The sequence below is a fragment of the Anomalospiza imberbis genome, chromosome Z, assembly GCF_031753505.1.
Source record: "Anomalospiza imberbis isolate Cuckoo-Finch-1a 21T00152 chromosome Z, ASM3175350v1, whole genome shotgun sequence".
Classification (NCBI taxonomy): Eukaryota; Metazoa; Chordata; class Aves; order Passeriformes; family Viduidae; genus Anomalospiza; species Anomalospiza imberbis.
This window is the reverse complement of record NC_089721.1, coordinates 65,775,733-65,802,200: the sequence shown is the minus strand read 5'-3', so window position 1 is coordinate 65,802,200 and position 26,468 is coordinate 65,775,733. Positions and strand designations below refer to the sequence as shown.

Below are 26,468 nucleotides of genomic sequence, written 5' to 3'. Positions count from 1 at the left end.
ACTTTGCTTCCCTCATCTCCTGCACTGTCAGTTAGTCTGACCTTGTGCAAAGCAGAGCACACCAATCAAGTGTTTTCTCTTACTTTGCAGAGAAGATCAGAGCTTCAATTAAGCATTGGCATGGACTACAGGAAATGTGTCGCTTCATGGGTTCGTCAACAAAACATGGCATATATGAAGGAATTACATGCCAGATGGAAAGTGGCTTTCAAATATCTTTTTGGGAAACAAAAACCATATTTTGAACAACTTTTTCCACCCTAGAAGAACTTGCACTCCTAAAATGGTTACTTTTCTTTCAAATGCTTGCTAAATAGAAATGTAAAAAATTTAAGAACAAATGGCTGACTGGTAGCTTGTAACTGGTAAGCAAGATTCACAACTTACAATTTCTACACCTGACCTAACTGCAAATTAAGCCACTTTGTGTTTGATGTGAAATATAAATATGATGTTTTCTACATGAAAAAAATTAAATTTAGTAACTGAAAGTTACGTGTATAAATCAATTAACACTTGGGAAATAAGTTGGCATCTGGCCTCATTTGTGATTCAGATTTTTATAAATTCTTGCTAGGGTTATGACAAATCTTTCCACTGCAGAATTTGATTTATGTAGTGAAGAAACACAAAAATGTCATGTGTAAACACCATGGGTGGCTGGCTGCAGAATTTTCTATCATGGCATAACACGGTACACATACCCTCAAAGGACTATTTGATAATTAATACTTCATACATCTAGCAATTATTTACTTATTTCTTGTTTATATCTAGAATTAATACTTGGCAGTGTCCTGCTGAATATGTTTAAATGTTTTATTATTACTGAATATATTTAATATCTGAAAAATTATGTAAATGTCTATCTTAGTGATCTTCTAACATAGCAATAGTTTTATCATGTAATGGAGGAATTGAATTGCATTTTCTGTTTGCATATAGCTAGCATTATTTTGTGCTGAATCCTACTGTTTGTACTAAAAAGGCGATCTGTATCTTAGTCTGAAGTCTTATTCCAAACTGCCCTCCTGTTTGCAACCTTATTTGACTCTGCTGCAGAGCAGCCCAGGAATATGAAGAATAGACCACTAAATAGTAAGGTTTTGGAATTAGGGATCTAAAGTACAGATGCTTGGAATCCTACAGTATTCATCAAGTTCTGCAACATTAGTTTGCAAAATGAAAATGTTTAAGAATTTGATGGAGTGGGTACCTCACCTAGCCTAAACTGGACCCTGGGTGTGGAGGATGCTACCCTGCTGTTCTCCATTTAAAACAGTGTTGCAGCATATAATTAAGGTGCATGTCAGCTATACTTCCGTGCTTAAGCAACTAGAAGTGTTTGTAAGAAAAAAAAAAAAATCATTTTCTCTTGAACATAGATGTTAGTATTATTGGGATTAAACAAGAGATTCAGACAAAAATCACATTGTATCCTTTATTTAAAAAGTGCACTGAAGACTCCGTAAATAAAAAGTGTTTGTCTTAATAATAAAAGTTTGGAGGTAGAACAACAGTTCCAAGTTCTTTTTTTCCCCCTCCAGGTTTTATTATAAAAGCACTTTTACTTAAAAAACCTTCCTTTTTAGAAAAGGGTAAAAACATGATATGTACTTTAGGCCTTACTGCATCAAATCTGAAAAGACTGGGAAGAGGTACCTTGATTAAAATCCCCTACTGGCGAGAAAGACAGTCAGACAGTTAACAACTTTAATTGACTGAACACTGGTATGAGTTTGGCCCTGAAGCACTCGCCCAGCTTGTCCTGCAGGTCTCACAGCCGTAGAGCCAGAAGAACGAAGCACAGTTCAAGGATACTTAGCAGCAGTGGCTTGTGATATGGTTTGCTGAAAAATAATCAGATACATCAAAACACTTAATGACACAAAAAAGTCACATTAAAATAGTTCTAGGTGAGCTGTAGTTTAAAAACAAAGACCTGCAACCTAGCAAACTCTAATACACTTATCAAAAAGGAAAAAATAAATGGTCATTTAAAAGAAAAAGTTTTTTCCTTTCTTACCTGTAATACACTTTTTAGAATACAAAGTACTAAACTTCCAGTAAACTAAGTATTTTGAGCTATTATCACCTCAATCTATTTCAAAGTTGGTTTATTTTAGGTTTTTACTATATTGTTCACAATTTTCCCCTGTAGCGCTAATTTAATCATGCCAACTTTCCTTTTGAAGTATTTGCTATGAGGCAGTTCCTAAAAGATCTTTGAAAAGAAAAGGTTTGCAATTTTATCAAGAATTAATTTTCTGCCCATAAAACTAGCCACCTTAGTATAATAAGCAGTAGTCATTCTGCTTTTAATCAAGGTAAATTCCCTTCCCTCTCAAATTAACTCAAGACAAATACCTGACTTAAGATTTTTATTTGCAGAATGGGTACACAGAATATATCTCCAGGTTTGTCACAGTTATTACATTTTCGGAAGTCAGTTTTCATTACAGTAGTTCAGGTGCCTTTTCCTTATCACACTAGTTACGAAATCTGAATCCAGAAATTGTTCTTCATGAAATAATTACCTCACTAAATCTCTAACTCCTAAAAACATACAATTTAAACATTAATTTCTGCTTAGGAAACCAAATTATTGAAAACTATGTGCAGCAAGCCACACGGCTGTGAGTCACAGCAGGAAACAGGGGCCTTTTCTGCTTTTGGTACTGCCATGATGGCGAGCAGACTGAGGGTGCTTGGGAAGTTGGGAAGAGACAGAGCCAGGACAGGTGATCCAAACTGACCAAAGAGATACTCCAGACCATGTGGCACCAAGCTCAGTGTATAATGTGGGAGAAAGAAGCAGAAAAGGGAAGGGTATTTGGAGTGATGCAGTATGTCTTCCCAAGTAACCATTTTGCATTATGGAGCCAGGCTCTCCTGGAGATGGCTGAACACCTGCCTGCTCATGGGAAGCACTGAATTAATTCCTTGGTTTGTTTTGCTTGTGTGCACAGCTTTTCCTTTCCCTATTAAACTGTCTTTTTCTCAACACATGAGTTATCCAACTTTTACCCTTTTGATTCTCTTCCCAAACTCTCTGGTGGGGGAGCGAGTGAGTGGCTGTGTGGGGCTTGGCTGCTGCATGAGGTTAAACCATGACATCTCATCACCAGTGCCTTCTACACAAAGACAGTAAGTACTGTTTGCTGTTGTCAACAGGCCTCAAGCCTGAGCTTTGTCTAATACCTCTTCAAAAGGTAATTTTTCTTCAAACTATTACCGGAGGTGTTGTAATAAAAATACTTTAAGAACATAAATACGCAATCTGATTTACCTGAGTCACTGGATGATGCTTCTCAACAATAACTGAGCTCATGGGTGGAGCAACTCTCCTCATTGTTAAACTCCTAGAAGCTCTGCATTTTTGTCCCATATCAGCTCGGCCTGTGATTCGAGCAGTGATTGTTCTTCCTGCTTTCTGTTGTGCAGATGTTATTACTTTTGCCATGGGCTATAAATAAATTAAATATTAATTAGTAAAAAATTCTAAACATAATATTTACAATGCTAGGTGTTTCTGGTCAGTTTTATCTGCCACATGCCTAAATGGAACATGTGATGTTGCAGGTAGTCCAGTTACATTACACAGGACTGAATTTGCTCCACCTGGCTGCAACCAGGATTACTCACTCCAGTTTTTCTACTTGTGCAATAGCATTTCAAGTAAATTACTTCTGTCCTGAGGGAAGTAAGACTAATTTGACAAAAATCAAGAAGCACGGATAGTTTAGCTTTGCTTGCTGACTGCATGCTTAAGTGACAGCTGAAAGTACTTCCATCATTGTGGAAATCCTTTCTAGCAATGACAGAGCAAATAAAAAAAAAGCTCCCATGCATACAAAAATGCATCTTTCTCTGAAAGCTGACAGCAAACTCTGTCAAATGAGGAAAAGAAAGAAGGGCAGTTTAGCATGAAGCACAGAAAAGGGAATGAGGGAGAAATTTCAAAGAACAGGATAGTGAGACAAAGCACTTTCCATAACAAAAGGTTATCAAGTCAAACACCAATTGTTCCTGTTGCACTATACCTGAGTGCACTCTTCTATTCTTCATTTTGCCACACTGCCCTACCTACAAAAAGAATTTAAAACTGCCCCTAGCGTAAATGAGTTTACGTAACATAAATGAACATTTTCAAGCTAGTGTCTTCATACTGCTATGTAAACTCTGTGGCAGTGTACTCAACTATATACCTGTATTGCTCTGAGAAATGCAAAAATAACAACACCCAAACTAATATTCATTATGATTATGCCCTAAAAGAAAAAATGTTAACTTTAGCATGTTACCAGTTTTTGAGTTGATGTCACACCAGATCCTGATGTTGTGCTATTGAAGATAACTGGAGAATCAGAATCTAGTCTGGTCTCAGGAGTGCTTGCATGAGCCAGGTGGCTACAAAACTAAAATGAAACCCGAGTTTACACAGAATGAGTACTACTTTCTAGAAAATACAGTTTTACTCTTTAGATAGCCAGTTTTCTGACTGTCCCAATTACTCTCTTAATTGCAATGTCTTTGCAGATATTTTATGTCTAGTGTTACTGTTTATTGTCTAATATAAAATTATTTGTCTAAAAATTGTAGAAATGGTGTGAATAACATTTGTCACTATTAGAATGAAAAGTCAGGAGAGAGGCATGCACATCATCTCTGTTCTAACCTACTCTCTAGCATGATACCATTTTACAGTGGGAAAGTTTTCGGAATAACTCCAGAGCAGGTCCAAAACAACCACGCTACTAGATGATGATCTGGCTAAGTTGGTATGACAAGACAATAAGCTCAGTTCCCTCAATGTCTGTAAGTGTTACCCCCTAAAAAAGAAGTCTGAAGTCAAGCCAGCTTTTCATCTTTCGAGAGTATACTAAATTCAGGTTTTTGCCCCATTCGCAGAGCAGTCTGAACACACCTGCAGGTTTCCTTTTAGACCAGGACTCTCTTTAAAAAAGCACAAACCAAGGAATTTCTCTTTTGTCACTAGGAAATACAATTCTGTTCCAGCTACATGCTTACCATGTTTTCCATCTGAAGAGCAGCTGCTGGTGGAGGTGTTGGTAATGGTTGATTATATTGTGAAGGAGGTGGCCTTTCTGCACCAGTGGTGCAGAAATGATCATTTCTCCTGCTTCCTATATCTATTATTAGAAACACAAAGTAATGGGATAAGCACACAATCTAGCTAACCCTAAGGGATGGGGATATGGGAGAAGATAATTTACAACAAAAAATTTAATATGTCTTTGGTATTTCTGTATAATCAAATAAAAAAGAGCAGGCTGTTCTTTACAGAGGTAGGTAGGTAGACTGATATAAACAAACATTCCTGTATTTTACCCTCTTTTGAGATGCTTATAAATGTTTTTCGAAAGGCTTGTTTCTCTGTTATGTCTCAACAACCTTGTGGCACTTGTCACCTACTTGTAGAGCAAAGAACTGAGGTTCTTCCTACTGCTTGCCAAAACTAAAATCAGTGTGCAAGAGGTGCTCTTATCCTAAGAGACAAAATCCCGTTTAGGTAGCAAAACACAAAGGTCATTTGCACATTCCAGGAACTAGAGTGACACCGTGTGGTAGTTGCGTTTGGTTTTTTAATTAGCTGAAATAAGTAGGAAAAATAAAAGGAAGGTGCTTCAAATCTGTGCAATACTTGTAGATGTCAAGAGTAAAAGGATACCAGAATGTGCATTTTGTACATATCTATGTGTGTACACACACATTAAGCTTAAGCCCAGACAGGACCAATGCACAGTTATAGATCAGTAAGATCTGATCTACATTACTGAAGAAAAACTGTATTAGGACTTTTATAAGCAAAAAGTGATGAATTCCTTGGCTTCAGTGTTCCTTTAAATACATGAAGAGGTTAAAATAATCTTAATATACTAATAACTAAAAAAAAGTCAGCAAATTAGGCAGGTAACTTTAACACCATCAACACTGACATTAAATATTATGAAGCCATCAAATTTGTGACACATGCACACTATTAATAAATATACTATAATGATATTTGATATGTATTTTACCTGTAGATTGTGTGCATATTAAATGTATATTAAAATAACTTAATAATAAATTTATAAAGAGGTGAAATTCTGCATTTTATGTCCAATGACAGCAGGTGGCACTGCAGTGTTCATATAAATTTATAATTGCTGACTGATTCTGGCACATGGAAGTTTTGATGTCCACAGATCAAAAGTCTAGAAACAAATCACAATCATCCTCTCTGATGTTTGCAGTCCTCCAGTGTCCTGATCACTGTTCTACCAGATTAAGAATGCAGATCAATAGTTGTTAACCATATTAAACAATTATGTAACTAACTTCATTAAAACCACCATCTGGCTGTAAGCAAAAGACAGTATGCCTGGGACAGGGGAGAAGGTGGTACCAGAGGTGGTGGAAGCTGATGACCTGCTTGGGACCGAGGACAACAGAGTCTGTGAAATGTTATGAAGCCTGATTAAAAAGCCTAATAGTGGACGCACAAAGAAATGAGTTACGGGTACGCTAACATCCAGCACAACAAAATCTTTAGGTATTGTGCTGATGTAGAGTATCAGTTCCAGCTTCTTAGTAAAAATCAAGCAAAATCTTTGGTCCATGAAACTAAAGGGTTGGGGGGCACAACTATTATAGAGCTCAGTTTTCTTAATTTCCTTACTACTTACTCTCATTTTTATAGATCTACCGAAACAATGCTTTCACACTAGTCAATTAACCTTCATTATTAGGGAGACCTGGTGTCTATTGCATTTTTTTTTGAAAAAAATAGACAAACAGATAAAAGATAATGCTTCAAGACAGTATAATTCTTAATTAGCAACACAGTGAAAAAGTACTTGGGAAATGCCCAAACCCAGTATCTTCAAGAAATCATTCATTCTTAACCTTCTACAAATACTGATTCTAAATTTTTACTAGCACACAGCTACTACACTTTGGTAATGACACATTAATTTCCTAAGCAACTGCACAAATGCCACTTATGTTCAACAGGCTTAGACAGCTGCTCAGGAAAGTATCCTCTTACATCTTCTTCAGGTTTTTATTTCCTCTTCCTATCTACCTTTTTGTGGTGAAGAATTTCTCTAGAAACTTCTGTGTAAGACTGTTAAATTTAGCAACTGAAGTTACTTGTCTAGGGCTATTAACCACTGCTGCCACTACAGATGGTTGTTGAGCCACACGTATAGCTGTGGCACTCCTGCTGGCACAGCTATTTTCTTTTTAACCTAGTTGGCTGCACCAGCACGATTATGTTCCCACTGCTATGGACTGTCTCAGTCTGAGAGAGTGATTTCATTACATCTGTAAGCATGTGCAGCTCTCCCCTGTGTAGGTTTTACAGGTATGCTGCTGATAAAAATATACTGGTGTTTCCTGTTCTGGCCTGGAGTTACAACTAAATACAGAACCTGAGAGATTTGCTTGCCCTTTGTACATTCAAAAGCAGGATTAAGAAAGAAGGGAGAGCTGTCTGAGAAAAGCTGATTCATGGCACACTGAGATTCCAGAGTACAAAGGAATTTTCAGGATTTTGTCTTCACTTCTCCATAACATAGTGTTTTAAAGAGTTTGCCACCTTTGACTTCCTTTTCTGCCTTCAGCTGCAGTTTACCGCTCTCCCAGCAATGTGGCATGAAGAGAACATGCTCCTCCTTTCAGCTACAGCTGTATGAAGTCTAGCATCAGAGTTCTCAACACTTCTCAACATATTCAACAGGACATTTTAAAGCAATAAAAGTTTAATAAACTCTGTATTGCCAAAAAATCTCAAATTAGAAAAAAAAGAGAAAAGGAACTCCATTAAAACAAACAAACAAAAAAATCCCAAACAAATCCAACAAAAATGCACACACAGTACCAGATTAAATCTGCTAGTCATACTAACCAGGATCTGGCCTACTGTCTGTGCTTTGAAACATGGTCATTGCTTCCAGATTCAAAGCACATACACCACGCATAAAAGCTTTCTTCACGGTGTCTTCATACTGATCTCTTTCAGTATGCAGTCGCAGAATCTCAGCTCTTGTCAGTTCCAAAGCAGCAGTTAACTATGAAACAGAATGAGGAAACAGATGAGCTCTGATTAAAAAGCATAATAGTGGACACACGATTTACAACAAAATTTACAACAAAAAATTTACTTCTTACTTCTGAATGCAAACTACAAACATATTCATCAATTAACTTTAAAAATAATTTATTATGTTTACAAAGATAGAGGTTTTCACTTGAAAATTTCTGCTTCACCAGAGATGAACAGCTTGCTGTAGTTTCTTTGTAGTACAGCACAATATTAATAATAGAGCATATCAAAGACAAGACTATTCAAAAGGACTGTCAGACTCAACCTAAGCAGAAATATATGTTGCAAGTTTTTGTCTTTTAGAAGTTGGCATGTGGCACAACCCAGATCTCTGCAGAGACATGGGTTCATTCAACAGAATAGCAAGCATTCTCTGACAATTATTTACGTATAAGGGTAAATTTTCATCACCAGTCTCTCTTCTCTAGATACTGTAAAAAACTAAAAATGCTGAGAAAAGATCAGAGCAAGTTGCTACTTATGGTTTATGTGCTGTTAAGACACATTTGGTAAGCCTGTTCTTAAAGTTTTCGGTTTAATTTCTTGCTGAAATACAAAGTTCTTGAAAGTGATATTTTAAAACTGATTACTTAGCATGCAGCAATGCACAGATTAACAATTTCACCTTAAGCTCTGAAAATTCTTTAACAAGCTTAATCAGCAAGCTAAAGAAAAATCAAACTTAGTTTCAGCCTTTAACAAAATAGTTATTGAAGAAAAAAATACTGTACTCATCATGATCATTCAAAATAATAATGGTCTTCTATTTCCATTGTCTCCTTCATTAAGACCTCAAAATGTATAGCCGTTACTAACAGAATGCTGTTAGAAAACAAATGGCATTCCCATTAGTAGGCAGAGATTTGCCTTATTTCAGGAAACTACATTTATTTCATCTGTGCATGCAGATTTGCAACATTTTATATCAGATGAAGGGAAAAAAAGACATGTCTAAAAACATAACAGAGATCTTCGATCCATTCAGATCTTCTTGCATACTCTGTTCTACTGGAAAATACTCGTGTTTTGTTAGATTTGCTGCAAAAGACATAGTTGGGAGGAAGAGGGGCTGGGAGTCAAGGAGCAAGAGAAGGAAAAAAAAATTGATTTTACCTCTGCAATTTTCGCTTCACAATCATTGGCAAGCTGTACACACATATCTTCTGCCCTTAACTGACAGGCTCTTGCTACTTTGTCTTTCCGTCTTTCTTCACTAACAGAGTGCCATGCAGCCCACACTTTCTTCATCAAAGTTGTCTGGAAATGTCTATCTGCCATTCTAATTGCATATTCCTTAGGAAGTAAATACAACCACATCATACAAATTTGAGGGTTGATAAAAAGTGCAGTACTCTCCTGTGGATGACTGTTTTACACATATTACAAAGACCACAGTAGGAACCCCTTAAATGAGTTACAGGTCCTGCAGTGAAGTGTTACACAATCAGTGTCAGCAGCTCAGCATTGCCTCTGCACACGTGCCATGGCACATTACTGTCCTCACATGAGAAACCGTATTTGTGAACTCCTAGGCTACACATAACAGTGGTCCTACTCTTAGTTTAATGACACTCAAACAACAACCTCACATATACACAGTATAAAGAAACATATGAAGCCATTTGCTGGGTATGTGGCACATTTGGATTCACTGCAGGAATCATATAAAACCTGCAGTCACAAAGATTGCAGATAGTTATCATGAAACTCTTATATTTTGAATAAATTTAGACTTCAGGATTGTTTAAAAACTACTTTAAAACAACTCTATTCTAGTCTATTTCAAAATAGTCAGCAGACAACAGTTCTTTCCCATCCCAGAGAGTATTCTGACAGCAATATTCCTTTTAAAACTGATCTTTTCAAACTGTTATTTGACACTGTCAAACACATCAAAATAGAAACACCATGATTTCTTCAAACTGTAACAGGAACTGCAGCAGCTCTGACTCTTTTGGGTTCAGAGGTTTAATTTTCACTGCATTTTGATTTTGTGCACATACCTCTTGTTTGGCTTTAACATGCTGAATCCGCCACAGTGTAAACGCTCTCATCAACACAGCTCTCTCCTTTTGCTTTTCTAATGCTCGGGTCAAGTTAATTATTACCTGCAAAAATATTAATTAATTCTATTTCACTATCTATGATCACTGTAAGATTAAAGAGAATGTGTTTTATGTCTCAGTTATTTTTCACTTAAAAAACTTGCTTTTAACAGATCCTTTCTACTGAAACTTCCCCTTACTCTAATCAAGTAAGAAACAACAATCAGAGTTCAAATGAGAAGTAAAATTCCTGTGGCTTTGACACTCAGATTGTGGCACTTCCATTGTGTAGTTTTAGGAGAAGTTCAACTGAATTATTATTTCCTCCTACATTTGGTGATTTCTGAGCTACTTTCTCATAATTAAATGTTACCGTAGCATAATATTAGAAGAACCTCTTATTTCAAAGAGAATTTTAATAAAACAGAAACATTTGTATTAGAAGTTTGTTTCACTTGTCAGAACAGAATAAACAAGCTAAGCCATTGCTATAAACCAGAAAAATTGTATTAAAAATTATTACTCTCTTTAGAAATTCTCATGAAAGATACTATATAAGCTTATAGCAATTAAAACATTTGAGAGGCAAGATATCATACTGAACAGAGACTGCAGTTGAGGACTTTTACCAGCAATCTCTAAAATTTAACGAGTACACATAAACAGTTGAGTTTCCTCAACTAAAAAGTAAGCCAGGGATGATGCAAATTTGGTAGACCAAATCTGAATATTGCTCTCTACTTCTGCCTAACTTCTTAAGCCCGATTCTGCCATCAGCCATATATGAGCAACTCCAATGGTCAACAGTGACCTATCTTGGGACTTTGGGGAATAATGCAAAGTTATTTTAATTACTTCATAAATATTTTTGAGAACAACATTTTATGATAATACATGCTAGCATATGTTAACATCATATTGCATTTGTTACAAGTAATTATTATTGAACATACATCAATGAAATGAATGATACCTAAAATTAAAATAGAAAACAAATTAAATTGATACATTAATTACTTTTGTTGAAAAAGTGTAATAAAAATCAATTTTTAATGCTGCATACATACTGCTAAACACTAGAAAACTTAGCCTAAGTCTATTTTTGTTAATTAGCATATTTTTGCAAATAAAAAGCATTTAAGATTTACAATGTGAAATAAGAATCCAATACTTGTAATATTTGTGAGAGTGATGGACCTTGGTTTATATGGTCCATATCAGGATACCGCAGATTTCATAATAATGGAATGAAATGTGGAAGCATGGAAGCACTGCCACCTTCCATTCAGGTGATAACAATAGTAATTTTCTATTCAAATGTGGGCTTTTTCCCTTAGAAACAAAACCGTAAAATCGGCTGAAGAAATAATTTCTTTGACAACAGAAAACGAAACAGAGCTTTCAATGTATCACTGAGAATTATGGCACATTAATTATGACTGACACACAATGATATCCAACAGAATTAGGTGTTTGAAAGGTATAGGCTGAAATAAGGTACTAGTTACGTGGTACAGTACATACACAAGGTACTAGTTATATGGTACAAGACTAATCCAGTTATTGTAATGTTACAACACCTACATTTGCTTGGTCTGTAAGATTAGTCTGTTTTCCAAATGAACAGAGAACACTATCTTCATTCACATTTTAACTCCTGTAACATATGTTTTTTGAAAATGTAAGGAGGAATTAGAAACCAAAACTCTATTAAGTGTTCTCAAGTACTAGGTGATATGTTCAGGGTGGCAGTAAGAAGAGTCAATTATCTTGTGTAATTGCAAAACTGCCAAGATTTTATATCCACTTTCACAGTTCTAGTTATTTTTCAGGTTGTTTGCACTGTTGCCAGCAGGAAAGTGTAAACCAGAGACGGCAAATGTCCAATCTTAAGAATATGTACGCATGTAGAATTCCTAAGAATCTTAAAATAGAGGCTCCTCAACATTTACAAGACTGCTGCCCACTTAAAATTGAGAAAAACCAATCTAATAATTGAAAATATAGAGGCTTTTGAAGTGTAAGAGCTAAAAGACTCACCTAAGCCTGTGTGATCTTCATCAAATAAATGAGAAACAAGAGTAGACTCCAGATTTAAGAGGTAAACAATGCAAAGTATGCACATATGATGTGTTTTCATTGTTAGTATAGACAACTCTATTAGCAACCGTGATTATTTTCCTACTATACAGTGTGAATGTATTATTTACTTCTCTATGTTACTTGCTTCAAAAAAGAAAAAGATTATTGTTCAAAGAGATGGACCAAAAATTTAGTGTAGATATTTTTAAACAGAAAGGAACTGTTAAAATATGAAATTGAGTTACTACCTCATCTTTCCTGCTAATAGAGATTTCATAAGTATGAAGTAACTCTTTCAGGTTTTCCATCTCATTCTGCAGTTGTTTCACTTGTATGGCATGTTTCTCTTTCTCTTGTCTCATTTGAAGCTTGTGATGTTGAATTGTATTAAGTTCCCAATTTTTCAGTTCAGTCAGAATATTTGTCTGAAAAGTTAAAAGGATGACAGTAATGCAGTGAGTTTAAACTATTCCCTCCTCTCTATTATTTTAATCTTAAAACACTTAGCAATTAAGGAGACACAAATATTTGCAGTGATACCTTCATTACACAGGCTGTGTACAGCTGTATTACCAGACAATGAACTATGGAATCATGTTATCTGAACATCCCTAATGGAGACAGTTATTCCAAAATTCTTGAAAAAGGATATTCTGTGCTACATATGCTTATGTGCAATATGCAACAAAAACAAAAAATGCCATTCTCCCAGCAATCACACTGCAACATCTCCTGCACTAACTCTACAGTATAATAATGTCAGTGAATGATTTTTAAGAATTCCATACAATATAAATACCTTAAGACTTCCACTCCAGTGATCAACTATATTTTCTATTTGAGTGACTTTTCCATCTGGTGAAGTTAATTCAGTCACTGTGGTTTTGCCGACTTCTCTTGGACCACGTGTGGAAGAAGTTGCTTCTGGAAGAGCAGGTTGTTCCATAACAGCCTGCTTCACTGATGTTGAGACTAAAAATGAAACAAGAGAATAAGAACTGACACTCTGGAAAGGCTGACTGGTCCACATTCTGGATGGAAGTCAGAAGACAAGTATTGGTAAAAAGGAAATAAAATATTTATGACATCAGAAACGTCCTTTCCCCATGTAAGAAAAACCAATCCAATTCTAATACATGCTCCCTGGACACACATATTTAAACTGACAATCCTATTATAACATTAGTAAATTCAAAAGTAGTGCTTCCTTAAAATACAGTATCATAATATAAGTTAATTTGAAAGAGAATGATCACAACAAGCACTAAATATATAGCCAGAAATAACATCTCTAAGTAAAGGCTTCTTGACAATTAACATCTCAGGTCAACAATCTACAAATTTTTGCCTTTTTTCTCAATGAGCCTGTAAACACCTGAGGTCTGTGGTGCTCCTTCACGAATTCACAAAGTAGCCTGTGGATATTTTTCAATGTTAATATGTACCTGCATCCATTTTTCTTAAAGCCTTAAATTTGTTAATCTAATTAGAATTCAAGCAATTTGAGAAAGGATGTATCTACCGTGAATTTATATAATGCCTTATACAATAAATCCTCACTTTCAGGAGTTATGGCTAGACACCACTGTAATAAAAGTTAATCCCTACCCAAAAGCTAGTTTGTATGCATTTGAGCTGAGAATAAAGTTAATATTTAAGTAAACTTGTGAAGTAAAATATTGTTTTATATTTAATTATTCCTTACAGAAAATGTGTTATTTCAGTTGACAACTGAATAAAAGAAAATTAGAAAGAAGATATATTAGCAGATTCCTATATATATAACATATATATATATATATATATAGGAACATATATATAACATATATATATAGCATATATATATATATAACATATATATATATATCTCCATATATATATTAACAACAAACATGACAACTTCAGAAAAATACTCTTTTTTTTCATAAGCAGAGAAAATCTCCAACATTTTAATCTTCACTTCTGAAAACAAATATTGTCTGATGAGAACTATTTCTTGATTCAACGTAGAAGCGATAAGCTTATCTGTCACAAAGCAGTATCTTCAGTGGACATTAGAAAAGCGTGTTTCTAATTTATTTATAGCAGACCCCGATGGTTGATATTCTTTTACAGTTATTTTTAGTGTTAGGTCTCCTTTCATAAGGAAATGAGAAAAGCTGTCTGGCTAATACTCTACCACAAAACTACTACACTCATGCTCTGAAACAAAAGGGAAATAAGGAAGAACCGTCATGCAGAAGCAGTTACAACTGCTTTTTGATATTTTTCTCAAGGTAATATACAACCACACATCATAAAATTAACATCAGCTTGAGCTAAAGGAGTGCCATCTAACACACCATTTCTATAGACTAAATGTCCTACCCTATTACAGAAGAAAAAGACCATAAAGAGATTATTCCCCATCACAGAGTATATTAAAATCAGATTTTAGCTTTTTGTCATTATTTCTCTTGAAAATGACAGCAGTGTTGCTAAAGTAGTGGCAGAATTTGAATACCTGTTGCTTCTAAAATTCTCCAAAATATGTGACATGCCAGACAGACGATCCAGATTACTTGAAATACACTTAATGTCTGTGATGAAGAATCTGGCTAGCATCTGACAATAAAATTATCTGGTACTGTTACCATTGTCAGATATTCACAGTTCTGTCCTTCACCACTTTTCCCCATTCCTCCATTCCTGCATGTCACTCCTTCCTTCAGTTGTGACATGAAATGCATAAAGCTTTGTTTTTATTTTTTTGCTTCTACTGCTTGGTTAGATTACAAAGATATCCTACACAGCAGTTTGTAAGTTACCTTCAGGAAAAAAAAAAAAAAAACCAAAAAAAAAACCCCACACAAAAACCAACAGAACAAAATGTAACCAATCAAAACAGGATATTAAAACAGACTGACAACTGCCATAATCTGAGAATCACAGTATTACTAGTTCATCACTCCCTTCCCCTTAATTCTCCCTATGAACAGATTATTCTAACACAGCTTTCATTTCTCTCATTTACCATAGGATGTGTATCTTCATTGAATCCACCGAGTGTATACATTACATGTTTATAACATCATCTTATGAAATTCGTCTTGGCCTTCCAGCATTGCCATAATTTTCTAACTGTACACACACATATTTAATTCTTATTTCTAATGCTCTCCTTCTGTTACCTCTGTTCCTTCCATAGAATTATATGATGTCATTCAGTTACAGTGTGCTAAGATATCAAGGATACTGGAACAATTTGGATATGATAAGTATAGAAATGCACTATATTAAATAATCTCCACATGCATTTACTGCAACAAATCTCTAGATGGAGGTAATGAAATTAGCTGTTTATCCAGATGTCTGTTATTACTGTTGAGCTTTTCTGTGTTTCTAGTATCTGACTTTTTCTGCTTTTATTAAGTAAATAAGCTCTGACACTGTTCTCACACATGACATGCTATTAGCAGCCCAAGCTGAGCACAGCAATTTGCTAAAATGTTCTAGGAAGTTTAATGGATATATACTGAGGACTGGCAGGCTTGAAGAGAAGCATTTTTTCCACTCTTTGGGTATGAGTCATCATTGCACATCTCTGCAACAAATAATTTACTGCTCCAGTCTTAGTAATTTTCAAATTTAATCAACTAAACTGATAACAAGAACAGGAAATGAAGTTTTATGTTTCAAAGTTTAAAAACATTTGGACATAGAACTGAATTGAATAAAACAGCATGTTTATTCCAATTACTTTTCTTATTTGACTGAAAACTGTTAGGGAAGATACCAAGTATACTTAAATTTTCTGCAACAAATAGAGATTACCATTAATCAGAGTTCTACCATCATAATGGTATCATCCAGACCAAAGAATACTTCATAACCAAAACTTCATTTCAGAAGGCATCACATGGCATTAAAAACTCTGTTGGTCCCAATACCATCACATGGAGAAGGGGAAAATACATTGTAAACTTGAGAAGCTTGGCAGAACAGCAAACTTTCAGATTTTAACTCCATGCTCAGCACATTCATTAATTTTGTTTTACAGTTATAGAACACTAACCTAATAATTTATGATTTTGTTAGTTTAACACAGTAGCAGCATTAGAGGCAAATGACAAAAGCCTGTTTTTAGCATGAGCAAGCAAGCAGTGCCAAAAGAATGGAGTTTAACAAAAGAATTAACGGTCCTTCAGAAAAAACCTGACAAACAATCCCACCTGATCAGCATTAGAGGTAGAGTATTAAGCTTGAGTTTAAGCTTTAGAGGCATAGTATTAAACTTGAACAGTTTTCTCACTGTTCATTCAAAGTCATGTTATTACCATCATAAAAAAAAGAAGGTATTCTGAGGGCATTAACACTGTGGCCAAAACTAGTTCAATACGTAATCAACATCAATCAATATCAGTGATTATATAGAAGAGTTTGAGATTTTGATCAGATCTTTTCCTAAAAGTTGAAAAAACCTTTTTACAACTAGATTGTCTACAGCTCTATCTCTAGGAGGTATGACCCAGACTGAGAAGACATAGTGATATTTTGAATAGCAAACAGATATTTTGATAAAGTAGCAAAGCAAAGGAAACTTATTTATAGCATGTAATTGACAGAAGCAGGATGAGTCTGTGTAAATAGTCTTCTTGCCTCATGTGTTCTCTGGGAAGTTCAGAAGCACCTTCTTTATTGTCTTTAATTACTTTTTTCCACTTTGAAAATAACAGACAAATTGTATTTTGCAGGGTGCTGCCTTTTGCAAAGACAATAAATATCTGAGTGGTTCCTTGTAATGAGCAAAACAACTCTTTTAATGAAAACTACAATGCAAAATTTTGATCAACATCAAGTATAAGAGTATTTCTTCCCCTGTTTCATGAGAATTAAGAAGAGCTTGCAAATGACTATTCTAATTTGGTAACACCAGGCATATTAAAAAGGTAACACTGTTCAAATATTTCAAGAGGAGCAACCAAGGGAATGGAATTTTGTCCTCTCACTTCTATGGCCATAAAAAGCATCAAAGACCTGACAGGCTATGTGTTTAGCCCCATGAAATGGTTTGACGTTGGTTGGATGCCAAATTGCAGCCACCAAAGTCACTCTTTCACTCACCTCTGCAGCTGGACAGGGGAGAGAAAATATAATGAAGGGTCCATGGGTTGAGATAAGGAACCCGAGAGATCACTCATGAAATACCATCATGGGCTAAGCAGGCTCTAATTAGAGATATGAATTGAATTTATCACTAAAAAAAATTAGAGTAGGATGAGAAGTAAAATAAGACCTTAAAAACACCTTTCCCACAACCGTCTCTCCTTCCCAGCTCTACCTCCTCCCCCAGTGGCACACAGAGACAGGGAATGGAGGTTATGATCCGCTCCTCACACATTATTCCTGCTCATGGAGAGGAATCTTTCCTCTGCTCCAACATATGGGGTCCCTCCCATGGGAGACAGTTCTCCATGAACTTCTCCAACATGAGTCCATCCCATGGGCAACGCTCTCTGTGAAGTGCTGCAGCGTGGGTCACTCTTCCATGGGGTGCAGTCCTCCACAGACAGGCTGCTCCAGTGTGAGTCTCCTACAGTGTCACGAGTCCTGCCAAGAAAGCTGCTGCAGCGTGGGCTCCTCTCTCCACAGGTCTGCAGGTCCTTCCTCCACTGTGGGCTTCCCATGAGGTCACAGGCCCCTCTCAGACATCCACCTGCTCCATGGGTCTGTCTGACAGCATGGGTCTGTCTCCTCCACGGGCTGCAGGGGGATCCCTGCACCCCCCTGACCTCCACAGGCAGCAGGGGCATCTGAGCTCCAGTGCCTGGAGCACCCCTTGTCCCTGTTTCTCCAGTGACCTTGGTGTGTAGAGAGCCATTCCTCTCACACATTCTCACTCCATTCTTCTCTGGTCACAATTACAACTAGGCAAATCTTCTTTTTGGTTTCAAATCTCTTATCACAGAGGTGTTACCACCATTTCAAATTGCCTCAGCCTTAGCCTGCTGCACTCCCATCCTTTGGAGCTGCCAGGGACTGGCTCTGTCAGGCATGGAGGAAGCTTCTGGCAGCTTCTTACAGAAGCCACCCCTGTAGCACCCCCACTACTAAAGTCTGGCCACGCAAACCCAATACAGCCCAGAAAAAAATTAAAAAGTATGAGCATAATTCATCTGAAAGAGTTGTAGATATACAGGAGACTGGGTGGCTGGCTACAATTTTTTCTTTAGACAAATATGATAGAAAATAGAGTATACAATCATGTACCAAAAAAGTGTAAGAGTCTAGTGCTTTGATTCTGATATTCTTTCTTACACGTCACAAAAAATCCCTTACAAAACAATACTGCACTCAAACTGGGAGACAAAACTCCTAGCAGAGAGCACTGAGGACAATACCCAAATTAGAATTTGCTCCAAATTATAGTTCCACATAGCTGGGTTTGAAATTTTCTACTGTTTTAAGAACACCAACTCAGGTTGAGAAACAGTTCCAGCAGCTGACATTAACTACTCTACAAATCAAGAGCTTTGCAAGTGTATTTGAATCCTGACAATCTGTGACTTATAATATGACTGATCAACAATGGAAGAACATTCACAGGAGATAAACACTCTGCTCCTGGAGCTCTGGGAAGAATACAAGGAGTGACCATGGCTGTTTAAAGGAAGCTGAAGTTATCTCAACACAGGAAGGGGCTCTGGGTGGCCTTTGTTTTTCATAAAAGGCTGCACCAGTTGAGTGGATCAACTAGTTGTGTAAGTGGCCTTAGTTAACTGCAAACTCTGAACGCACTTCTGTGCTACCCAGACAAGCATGGCTTGAGCCAGTGCAGTACAAAAACGAAGCAACCAGCAAAATGAACTTTCAACATAGCAATGGACTTGAGCTGGCTTTAACCCACACAAACTGTCACAGCAACTGGGGACAGCTTGTGTCATGATAGCTCACATACAGAGACTGGCAGCAGGAGTCACAGCTGCACTGCGATCTGCGTACTGCACTCATTCTCTTGTGCTGTAACTGTTCACCTAAGTCCTGCTCAGATTTTGGCTCACACACAGCTCATGCTAAGGCCTGGTGTATCCTGGGAGTGGTGCCTTGAGGTCAAGGCAAGAGCAGCAGGTAGGCAAGATATGATGGACAGAAGGGCTAAAGGTCATTATGCAGCTGTCATCACCTACCACTTGCTATCTTCTGCAGCCTTAATCCTTCCACACAGATTGTCTAGCAGTTGCTTTAGAATCTAAAAACTTAAATAGTATTGACCAAACTTCCAAGTTGGAAGGTATAAAAATGTCACTTGTTCCTCTAAACAGCAGACATAAAGCCATCCACAAAGGCTATAACAGCAAAGACAGAAAAATAGCTAAATATTTTTATAATTAAATAGAATGATAAAGAATAGAAGTTAGTTTAAAGTCAGTTTTTCCTGGTTATGCTTAACTTCCTAGAAAAGAAATAATGCAGGTGTATTTGTTTGCTATTTCTTCTGAAGCAAAATTAACAGCAAAGCAAAACTCTCTATCTAAACACTAGTGACAGAAGCAAACAACACAATCAAAAATGTCCATGTTACTAATGCATCACAAGACACCAAACTTAGTGTCTTGTAGTGTCTTGATGCATTAGTAACATGGATGAATAAAATACCAAGCAATAAAATAAAATTAGAATTACAGGATCAAACTAAAAAAGTAAGAATTACATTCATGCAGTGACATGATTAGTCATTACACAAAGCCCTTTTAAGGTAATTCTCCCTTCCATTGAATTGTTGTTTCTATGTGCATTTCCCTATCACAGCCGTATCAGCTTGAGCAAAACCATCTGTGACCCATCAAATTTCAGTGAAGCATACTGTAAGTAAGGGTATCCCTTTTTCTGTTATTACATAAACCATCTTTAAACATCTGCATCACAAAACACAAAGAACTGTTAGCATATCAACACTGTCATCTGAAAGTGATGCCAGAGAGGGAACCCTTCAGGGAATATGCCTTCCTACATTTCTTGCTGTGCAAAATGCAAAGGTACTACAAATGAGGTACATGTATTTTTCAAACTAAAGCGATTAAAAATATAAGTCATCAAAGTTGTATCATTGTTCTTGTAAGCTCAACACACAGCCTCAGGCATACTACCTGGAGTATTACGATGACTGGCATCATCTGTTAACCTGGAAACTCTGTCAGGTGGTCTCTGTTCTGAGGCAGGCTCTGGCAACTTTGAGACACACTGTTCAAACTTCGGAGTCATTACAGTAAAATGAATCAGCTCTTTATATTCATCCTGTTGCAAAGTGGTGACAAAGAATTATAAAACTACAATTACATTTTAAAAAATTTGGCATATGTAAAAAGAAGTGCAAATTATTTTCTATAATTTTGAGAAGTTTCTTTTTTATTATTATGGCGTAAACAAAGAGGATTTCCCCTAAAGTTGAAAAAGTGAGCTGTTTTCCTACAATAACTATAATAACTTAACTTTCTCTTGTTTAATGTCCACATTCCTTCTGATTACAATTATATGCAGTGTAATAGTTACACAGAAAGACACTGCGAGATTGCAGCACTGGATACTATAACAGGCATCGAAAACAAGAACTGGAAAAAAACTCCAGTCCCAGATCACGTAATTTACTAATCAGCCATTATTATTTTTAATCATTGCTAGTAGTGCTTCAAAGAAAAACATGTATTTTTATAGCCATGACAAAGGTGCTACTGAACACAGTCACACTTCACTTTCTGTAACATTACAATTTCTTTGGTGGAAGTTGTAAAGCCTGTTGTAAAGGAAGTTGTAAATAAAGTTGTAAAGGAAGTTGTAAATCACAAGAGATTTGATTATACACAATTTTGTTTAGAGTGGATATAATTATTCTCACCTTATATTATTTATTATTTAAATTATACAAGTGTACAAAATGTGTATATATAACTCAGAAAGAAGCTTTCCTATTAAGAAGCTATAAACCTATCTAAACTGGTACATGACATCATGCTATATACCAAAGTAAGCCAATTAATATTTTTTTGAAACCTCCTAATGAAATAGATTTTCAGGATGACAGTATTTAGTGTTCATTGTGAAACTATAAACAATCTGTGTTATAGCTTAAAAATACAATCTAGTAATTAAACAAGTACCAGTTACTTACTAAAACAAATAAAATCTACTAATTAAAGATTGGAAAAACAAGGCCCATTAGAAAATACTAAACCGGGTCACTAGCAGTTATTTTTTCTTCACTTAGTATTATCATATTATTAGTTCTGTTCACTTAGTATTATCTCATATTCACTTAGTATTATCATATTAGTTCTGTTCAGTATCCTAATGAGGTCAAACCTCAGAAACCAAGTGTGAATTCAAAAATTAATTTCCTCTTAAACCTGGGGGAAGTTAGAGTGAAAACAATCAATGAAAGGTACCAATTACATGCAACATATTTTTGAATCTAACAACTGAAAAGAATAATATTTCAAAACTCTCAGTGTAACTTGTATATTTTTGTGTGCTTCAACTAATTAGAGAATTTAAGAAGCTGGGTTTGGTACATTTAATCTGAATTCTAGTTTTCATTTAAATGTCCATTTCCCATCTTGTAATCTATTATGTTCAAAGTAAAAGCCTAAATAAATGTATACGAAGCTATAGAATTACTAATACGTGATCTATCCTTTGGACACACAAGTGTGTCACATTCCACGTAAAAGGTATAGTTAGCTGCAAATCAACAAGTTATCATTTTTCCACAGCCACATCTTTCTAAATGTATACAGTTTAAATTTTATAAGATATCAAAAGAAGAAAACAGGTATCTTTATATCTGTTACTCAATCAGGAACTACATGGAACCATACAAAACTCCCTGCAGCAAAATCTCAGCTGACTAAGAAAGCCAATATTAGTCTTAACTAATAAAAATTAAATTATTCTACAGAAGATGTTAGAAGAAGACAGAAGTGTGATCTAAGAGGTCATGTAACCAAATAGCAACTTAAAATTAATTCTTCCCAACAAACAAGTTAGTTCTCAGACAGAGCTGATCCAGCTGCCTCCATGATTATCTTAGTCAATTCAAAAGACCTAGTAGGTTAGATGTCAGATGCAAGTGGGTGTCTCATGTCAATCACCCAATTCATTCATTATCAAACAATCTGTCCTACTATAGACACACCTAGCATTCAAAATAAGTGTATCAAGCTATGTCAGGAAATTTCTTTCAAGTTCTAACTCTTTTATTAAAGCTCAAAGAATCCAATCTGTACAGGATATGCACGCTTACGTGCCAACAGAAAGTGTCAATAGACAGCATCCAGTGACAAATCTGGAAATAAATGTTTATAAATTACAGTATTATAACACTGTTGAAATGAAATTGAAAGGCAAATATTAAAGCAAGCACAGTATCCCTGTTGTAATCAGAAACTTAGACACATGAAAAAAAAATAATCCTGGAGGCAGCAGAGGGAATATGTATGGAAACACTGAGTAACTAAGTGTATTACCTCAATCTTAAATACTCCATAACAAGTATGCTGCAACTGGAATGCAATATTGACCAGTACATTTAAAATAAAACTATAATATAATTAACAATATATCTTTGGTTTATTATTGTGGTTCTGCTTTAAACATAGTTTTCAAGCTGTTCTGTCAACTGCAAACAATTCTGTTCATGTATAAAACTAGAGGAATATAATTCTAAGACCTGAAGGTCTGTGGAGTTTTGACTATTTAAGACCTTGGTTTTGTCAAAGAAAATGTAGTGATGGAATGGACAAATGGCACCAAAAGAAATCAGATTTTTTTCATAATTGTTTTCTATTTTTTAAATAAAAATCTACAGATATTGCAAAGGGTTGTAGTCAAGGTTACTAGATAATATGACAAGAACCAATTGAATGGATAAAGTAATGGAAATTCTCTAAGAGCCAGTGGATCTTTTTGTAAGGAAAAAGTAATAAGATGGTCTCTACCTAAAAGCAACACATCAAAAAGGCCCAAACAAACAAAACAGAACAGACCTTCCAAAATTATCTAAATGGAGTAGAGTACTTACCTGTCAACATTTGTATTGATCACCTGTGACCTCAGTGTTCTTTTTCAACAGTAACAAACTCCTACCAGGGGTAGCTTTGGGGTTGTCTAGTTTGGAGAAAAGGAGACTGAGGGGCCTCATTACTCTGCACAGGCTCCTGAGCAGGAGAAGTGAGAAGAGATGTCCATCTCGTGTCTGAGGGACCCAGTGATAGGATAGGTGGGAATGGTTCAAAATTGTGTTGGGGAGGATAGATTTCACATTAGGAAGCACTTCTTTACTGAGAGAGCAATCAAACACCTGAATGGGTTTCCCTCTGTAGGGAGACTGTTTGATGCCATGAGCCTGTCATTGTTTAAGAGACATTTGAAAAATGCCCTCTAATAACAGGGTTTAACTTTTGCTCAGCCACAAAATGGTCAAGCAGTTTTGCACATGATTGATATAGATCACTTCCAACTGTAACTATTCTTCTCTAGACACATTCTCATTCACAAAACAGTCACTCATTAATATAAGTTTATCATTCTCTACAAGGTGGCCTTAGAGCCTCCATGACAATCCACCAGGTCATAACAGAAAATTCTGGTCCTTCAAAATTTGTAGCATGATGCTTTTATCTTGTTCTCTGACTACAAAAAGCTTTGGAAACATAGATGCATTACGATTCCTAAACAAAGATTATGAAAACTTATCCAAGTGATAAAAGCACAAATAGAGAAGTATATGAACTGCAGAAATGAATTACCCCTAAAAATGTTTTTTAAAAGGTACAAGTCAATCCAAATGGTAAAAAAAGAAAGAAGAAAACCCCTTAATTAAACAGCGCTGCTGCTGTATATGCCCATTTCACAACGTGACAAATGTGGAGATGCACTTCCACAGGGCAACTAGCAAAACATGTTATTGCCAAAACTGTCCTGGTTGGGACTGTATTCTACCAAAGGAAAAAACCACACAATCTATTATGCAAATAGGAATAACCAATTATTAAATTATGAAAACCTGCTGCTTTCAAAAGAACGGTACAAATGATACTTTATCCAGTATCATTGCATCCTCTCCAAAGCATGATGAGCACAGAAAAGGCAACCCCCAGTATTACAGTTACAGCATGTCCTAATGTATTTGATGCAGAAAGTTGAAAAAAAAAAAAAACAAAAACAAAAAGCAGTAATTTCCTTTCTGCAATTAACTTGGCCATAATACTACTCCAAGGGTAGTATAAAACTGAATCATAGGGAAAGCCTAAAATATAGTTACCCTTCATTTCTCAGAAGTCATGGGTTTCTATCCTACTGTGCCAAATTCTGGCTTCTTGATAGGACTTAACACAAATAAAGAATAACACTAGGAGAAAAAAAAGGTAAAACTACCTGTTTTACTTGCAGCTGATCAAACTCTAAAGTTTAGGTCAGATTTTTTACATAAATTTATTGTGAAATGAACAAAAGTGGAATCTAACTGAACATATTTTAGTATCAGTATTTTTTGCAGTCTACTTTGTTTCTTTTCACTAATATTTTTATTATTTTCCTGTATATGCAAAACATAAAAAAGATGCACATTTAGTTAGATTTCCTCATAGTTATCCTTCACCAAATAAAATGCCACGAGAGTAAATCAACTTATATTTCCTCTGTCCCACCTGAGAATCTGAAGAAACAGAACTGTCCTGAACACAGTCATCTGGGAAAACTGAACTTGTGCTTTTCTTCTCATCAGATGACATTCCGCACAAAGTATGTCTATAAAACAGTAGAAGCAGAACTTCATTTTTCAGCTTCAGTACGTAAACATATATTCACCAACATTTTCCCCAGAAACAGATTCTGCTGTAACAACTGGATCAATGCCCATTCTGCACACTAAACTGATTGAACAGTCTTATAATGCTGGAAACTGATTCAAACCATACTCAAAATAATGGAAATATTTTCACTAACTTATAAGACAGCAAGGAAAGACTCTACTGCAACAATGTCAGTTGTTGCAGTAACAGATATACCTCCTGTGTCAATCTCTCATTTTTATTCACACTGTATTGCCTTTTAGTTTATCAGGCTGTTTCAGTACAAAATTCCTACAGAGCAACATAAGAATGCATAAGCTACACTGTGCCCACCCACTACATGACCTCAACCACAGCCCAAGATAAGATAGTGCCCTGAACACTCCTGTTCAATACCCTGAATCTTACTGGTCAACATCAGTCTCCCATCACGTTCTTGAGTTTCAGGCCCAGGAAGATGAACAGATATGGAAGGACAAGTAATACCTTAGGTTCAATAAATGTCAATAATCCCAGCAATATCTTAGCAAGACATTGAGGCATTCTTTGAATATTTGGGAAGTAGGCAATTTTGAAGAATTGATAAGAAGCTTGAAGACCTTGTGAAAGATATATGTATCTTGTGAAAGATATATGTATCTTTTAATCAACTACAGCCTTGTATAGGTCCTTCAGTGAAGAACTGAAGCTCTTGTAATAAGATTTGACAGAATAAAGGGAAAAGTACTCTAAAGGATATGGCAGGGGAGGGAAAGATGAAAGTAATTACAAAATGAGGGGAAACAGTATAAAGCAAAGTGAGTTTGTTAATGAATGAATGGCAGTGTGATATAGGTACCTGATCACATGAAAGACAATTAGACACACTGACTAAGGAGCTGTCAGGAAAGAAAGCATACACCATAATTAACCAGAGGAACTCACTGACTGTACAATGTAGTAAACAACTTGCAAGGAAAATTTATTTTTAGAGAGATCTTTACAACTGTCAACTGTAATATTCTTGGTTTTTTTTAAACAGATGCATTTTTTGACAGAAACATACGTTTTAAGTTGCTAGTTGCACTGTCATAAAACTGGCAGGAATATCCTATTTAAACACCATCAATGTTTCTCAAAGTATCAAACCCCCCACATAGTTCTCTATATAGGAATACAGATAGAAATTAACTATCCTTTTGCTCTATACACTGATTCTTCCTGCAGCATAAAAGGCCTCTCTGCCATGGATATTTTTACACCTTTCAGAATGGCAAACTCATTTCTGTGCTGATGATGGATGTTTAAAAAACAGCATAAAGACAATTTCAAATGCTGAGATTTCCTGTAGCTCAAGGTTCAAAAGACATCCTCCTACTTCCTGCTGAGCCCTCATAGAGCAACTACATTTTTTAAGTACAAAAA

The 26,468-nt window shown here is 35.8% G+C and overlaps 2 protein-coding genes across 3 annotated transcripts in view; one reads left to right on the top strand and one right to left on the bottom strand.

Annotated features, from left to right (window-relative positions):
• ANKDD1B (ankyrin repeat and death domain containing 1B) overlaps window positions 1–3,330 on the top strand; it is a 30,382-nt gene extending 27,052 nt beyond the window's left edge. Inside the window, 1 exon segment of the mRNA XM_068177247.1 lies at window positions 91–3,330. Within this exon segment, the coding sequence (XP_068033348.1) occupies window positions 91–245 (155 nt within the window). The 3' untranslated portion in view covers window positions 246–3,330.
• On the bottom strand, window positions 1,697–25,080 carry POC5 (POC5 centriolar protein). Of its 2 annotated transcripts, XM_068177248.1 has the most exons (12): window positions 24,921–25,065; window positions 22,511–22,558; window positions 20,367–20,514; window positions 13,040–13,212; window positions 12,489–12,665; window positions 10,117–10,221; window positions 9,227–9,406; window positions 7,916–8,078; window positions 5,032–5,153; window positions 4,305–4,418; window positions 3,290–3,466; window positions 1,697–1,850 (listed from the first exon to the last, which is right to left on the bottom strand). In XM_068177248.1, exons 1-12 carry the CDS (start codon window positions 25,002–25,004, stop codon window positions 1,812–1,814), a joined length of 1,530 nt encoding a protein of 509 aa, XP_068033349.1. In that variant the 5' UTR covers window positions 25,005–25,065; the 3' UTR covers window positions 1,697–1,811. The 2 variants fall into 2 exon arrangements, with proteins under 2 accessions (XP_068033349.1, XP_068033350.1); XM_068177249.1 differs by lacking the exon at window positions 22,511–22,558 and having other exon boundaries at window positions 24,921–25,080.
• Window positions 25,081–26,468: the final 1,388 nt, after the last annotated feature.

Excerpts from the sequence above, each read along its gene's own strand:
- POC5 (XM_068177248.1), bottom strand. The coding sequence starts at position 25,004 with ATGTCATCTGATGAGAAGAAAAGCACAAGTTCAGTTTTCCCAGATGAC. Across the intron at positions 5,154-7,915 it reads AGACAGTAGGCCAGATCCTG|ATATAGGAAGCAGGAGAAAT; the intron begins GTTAGTATGACT and ends TTCTAATAATAG. Across the intron at positions 3,467-4,304 it reads TGACATCAACTCAAAAACTG|CCCATGGCAAAAGTAATAAC; the intron begins GTAACATGCTAA and ends ATTTATTTATAG.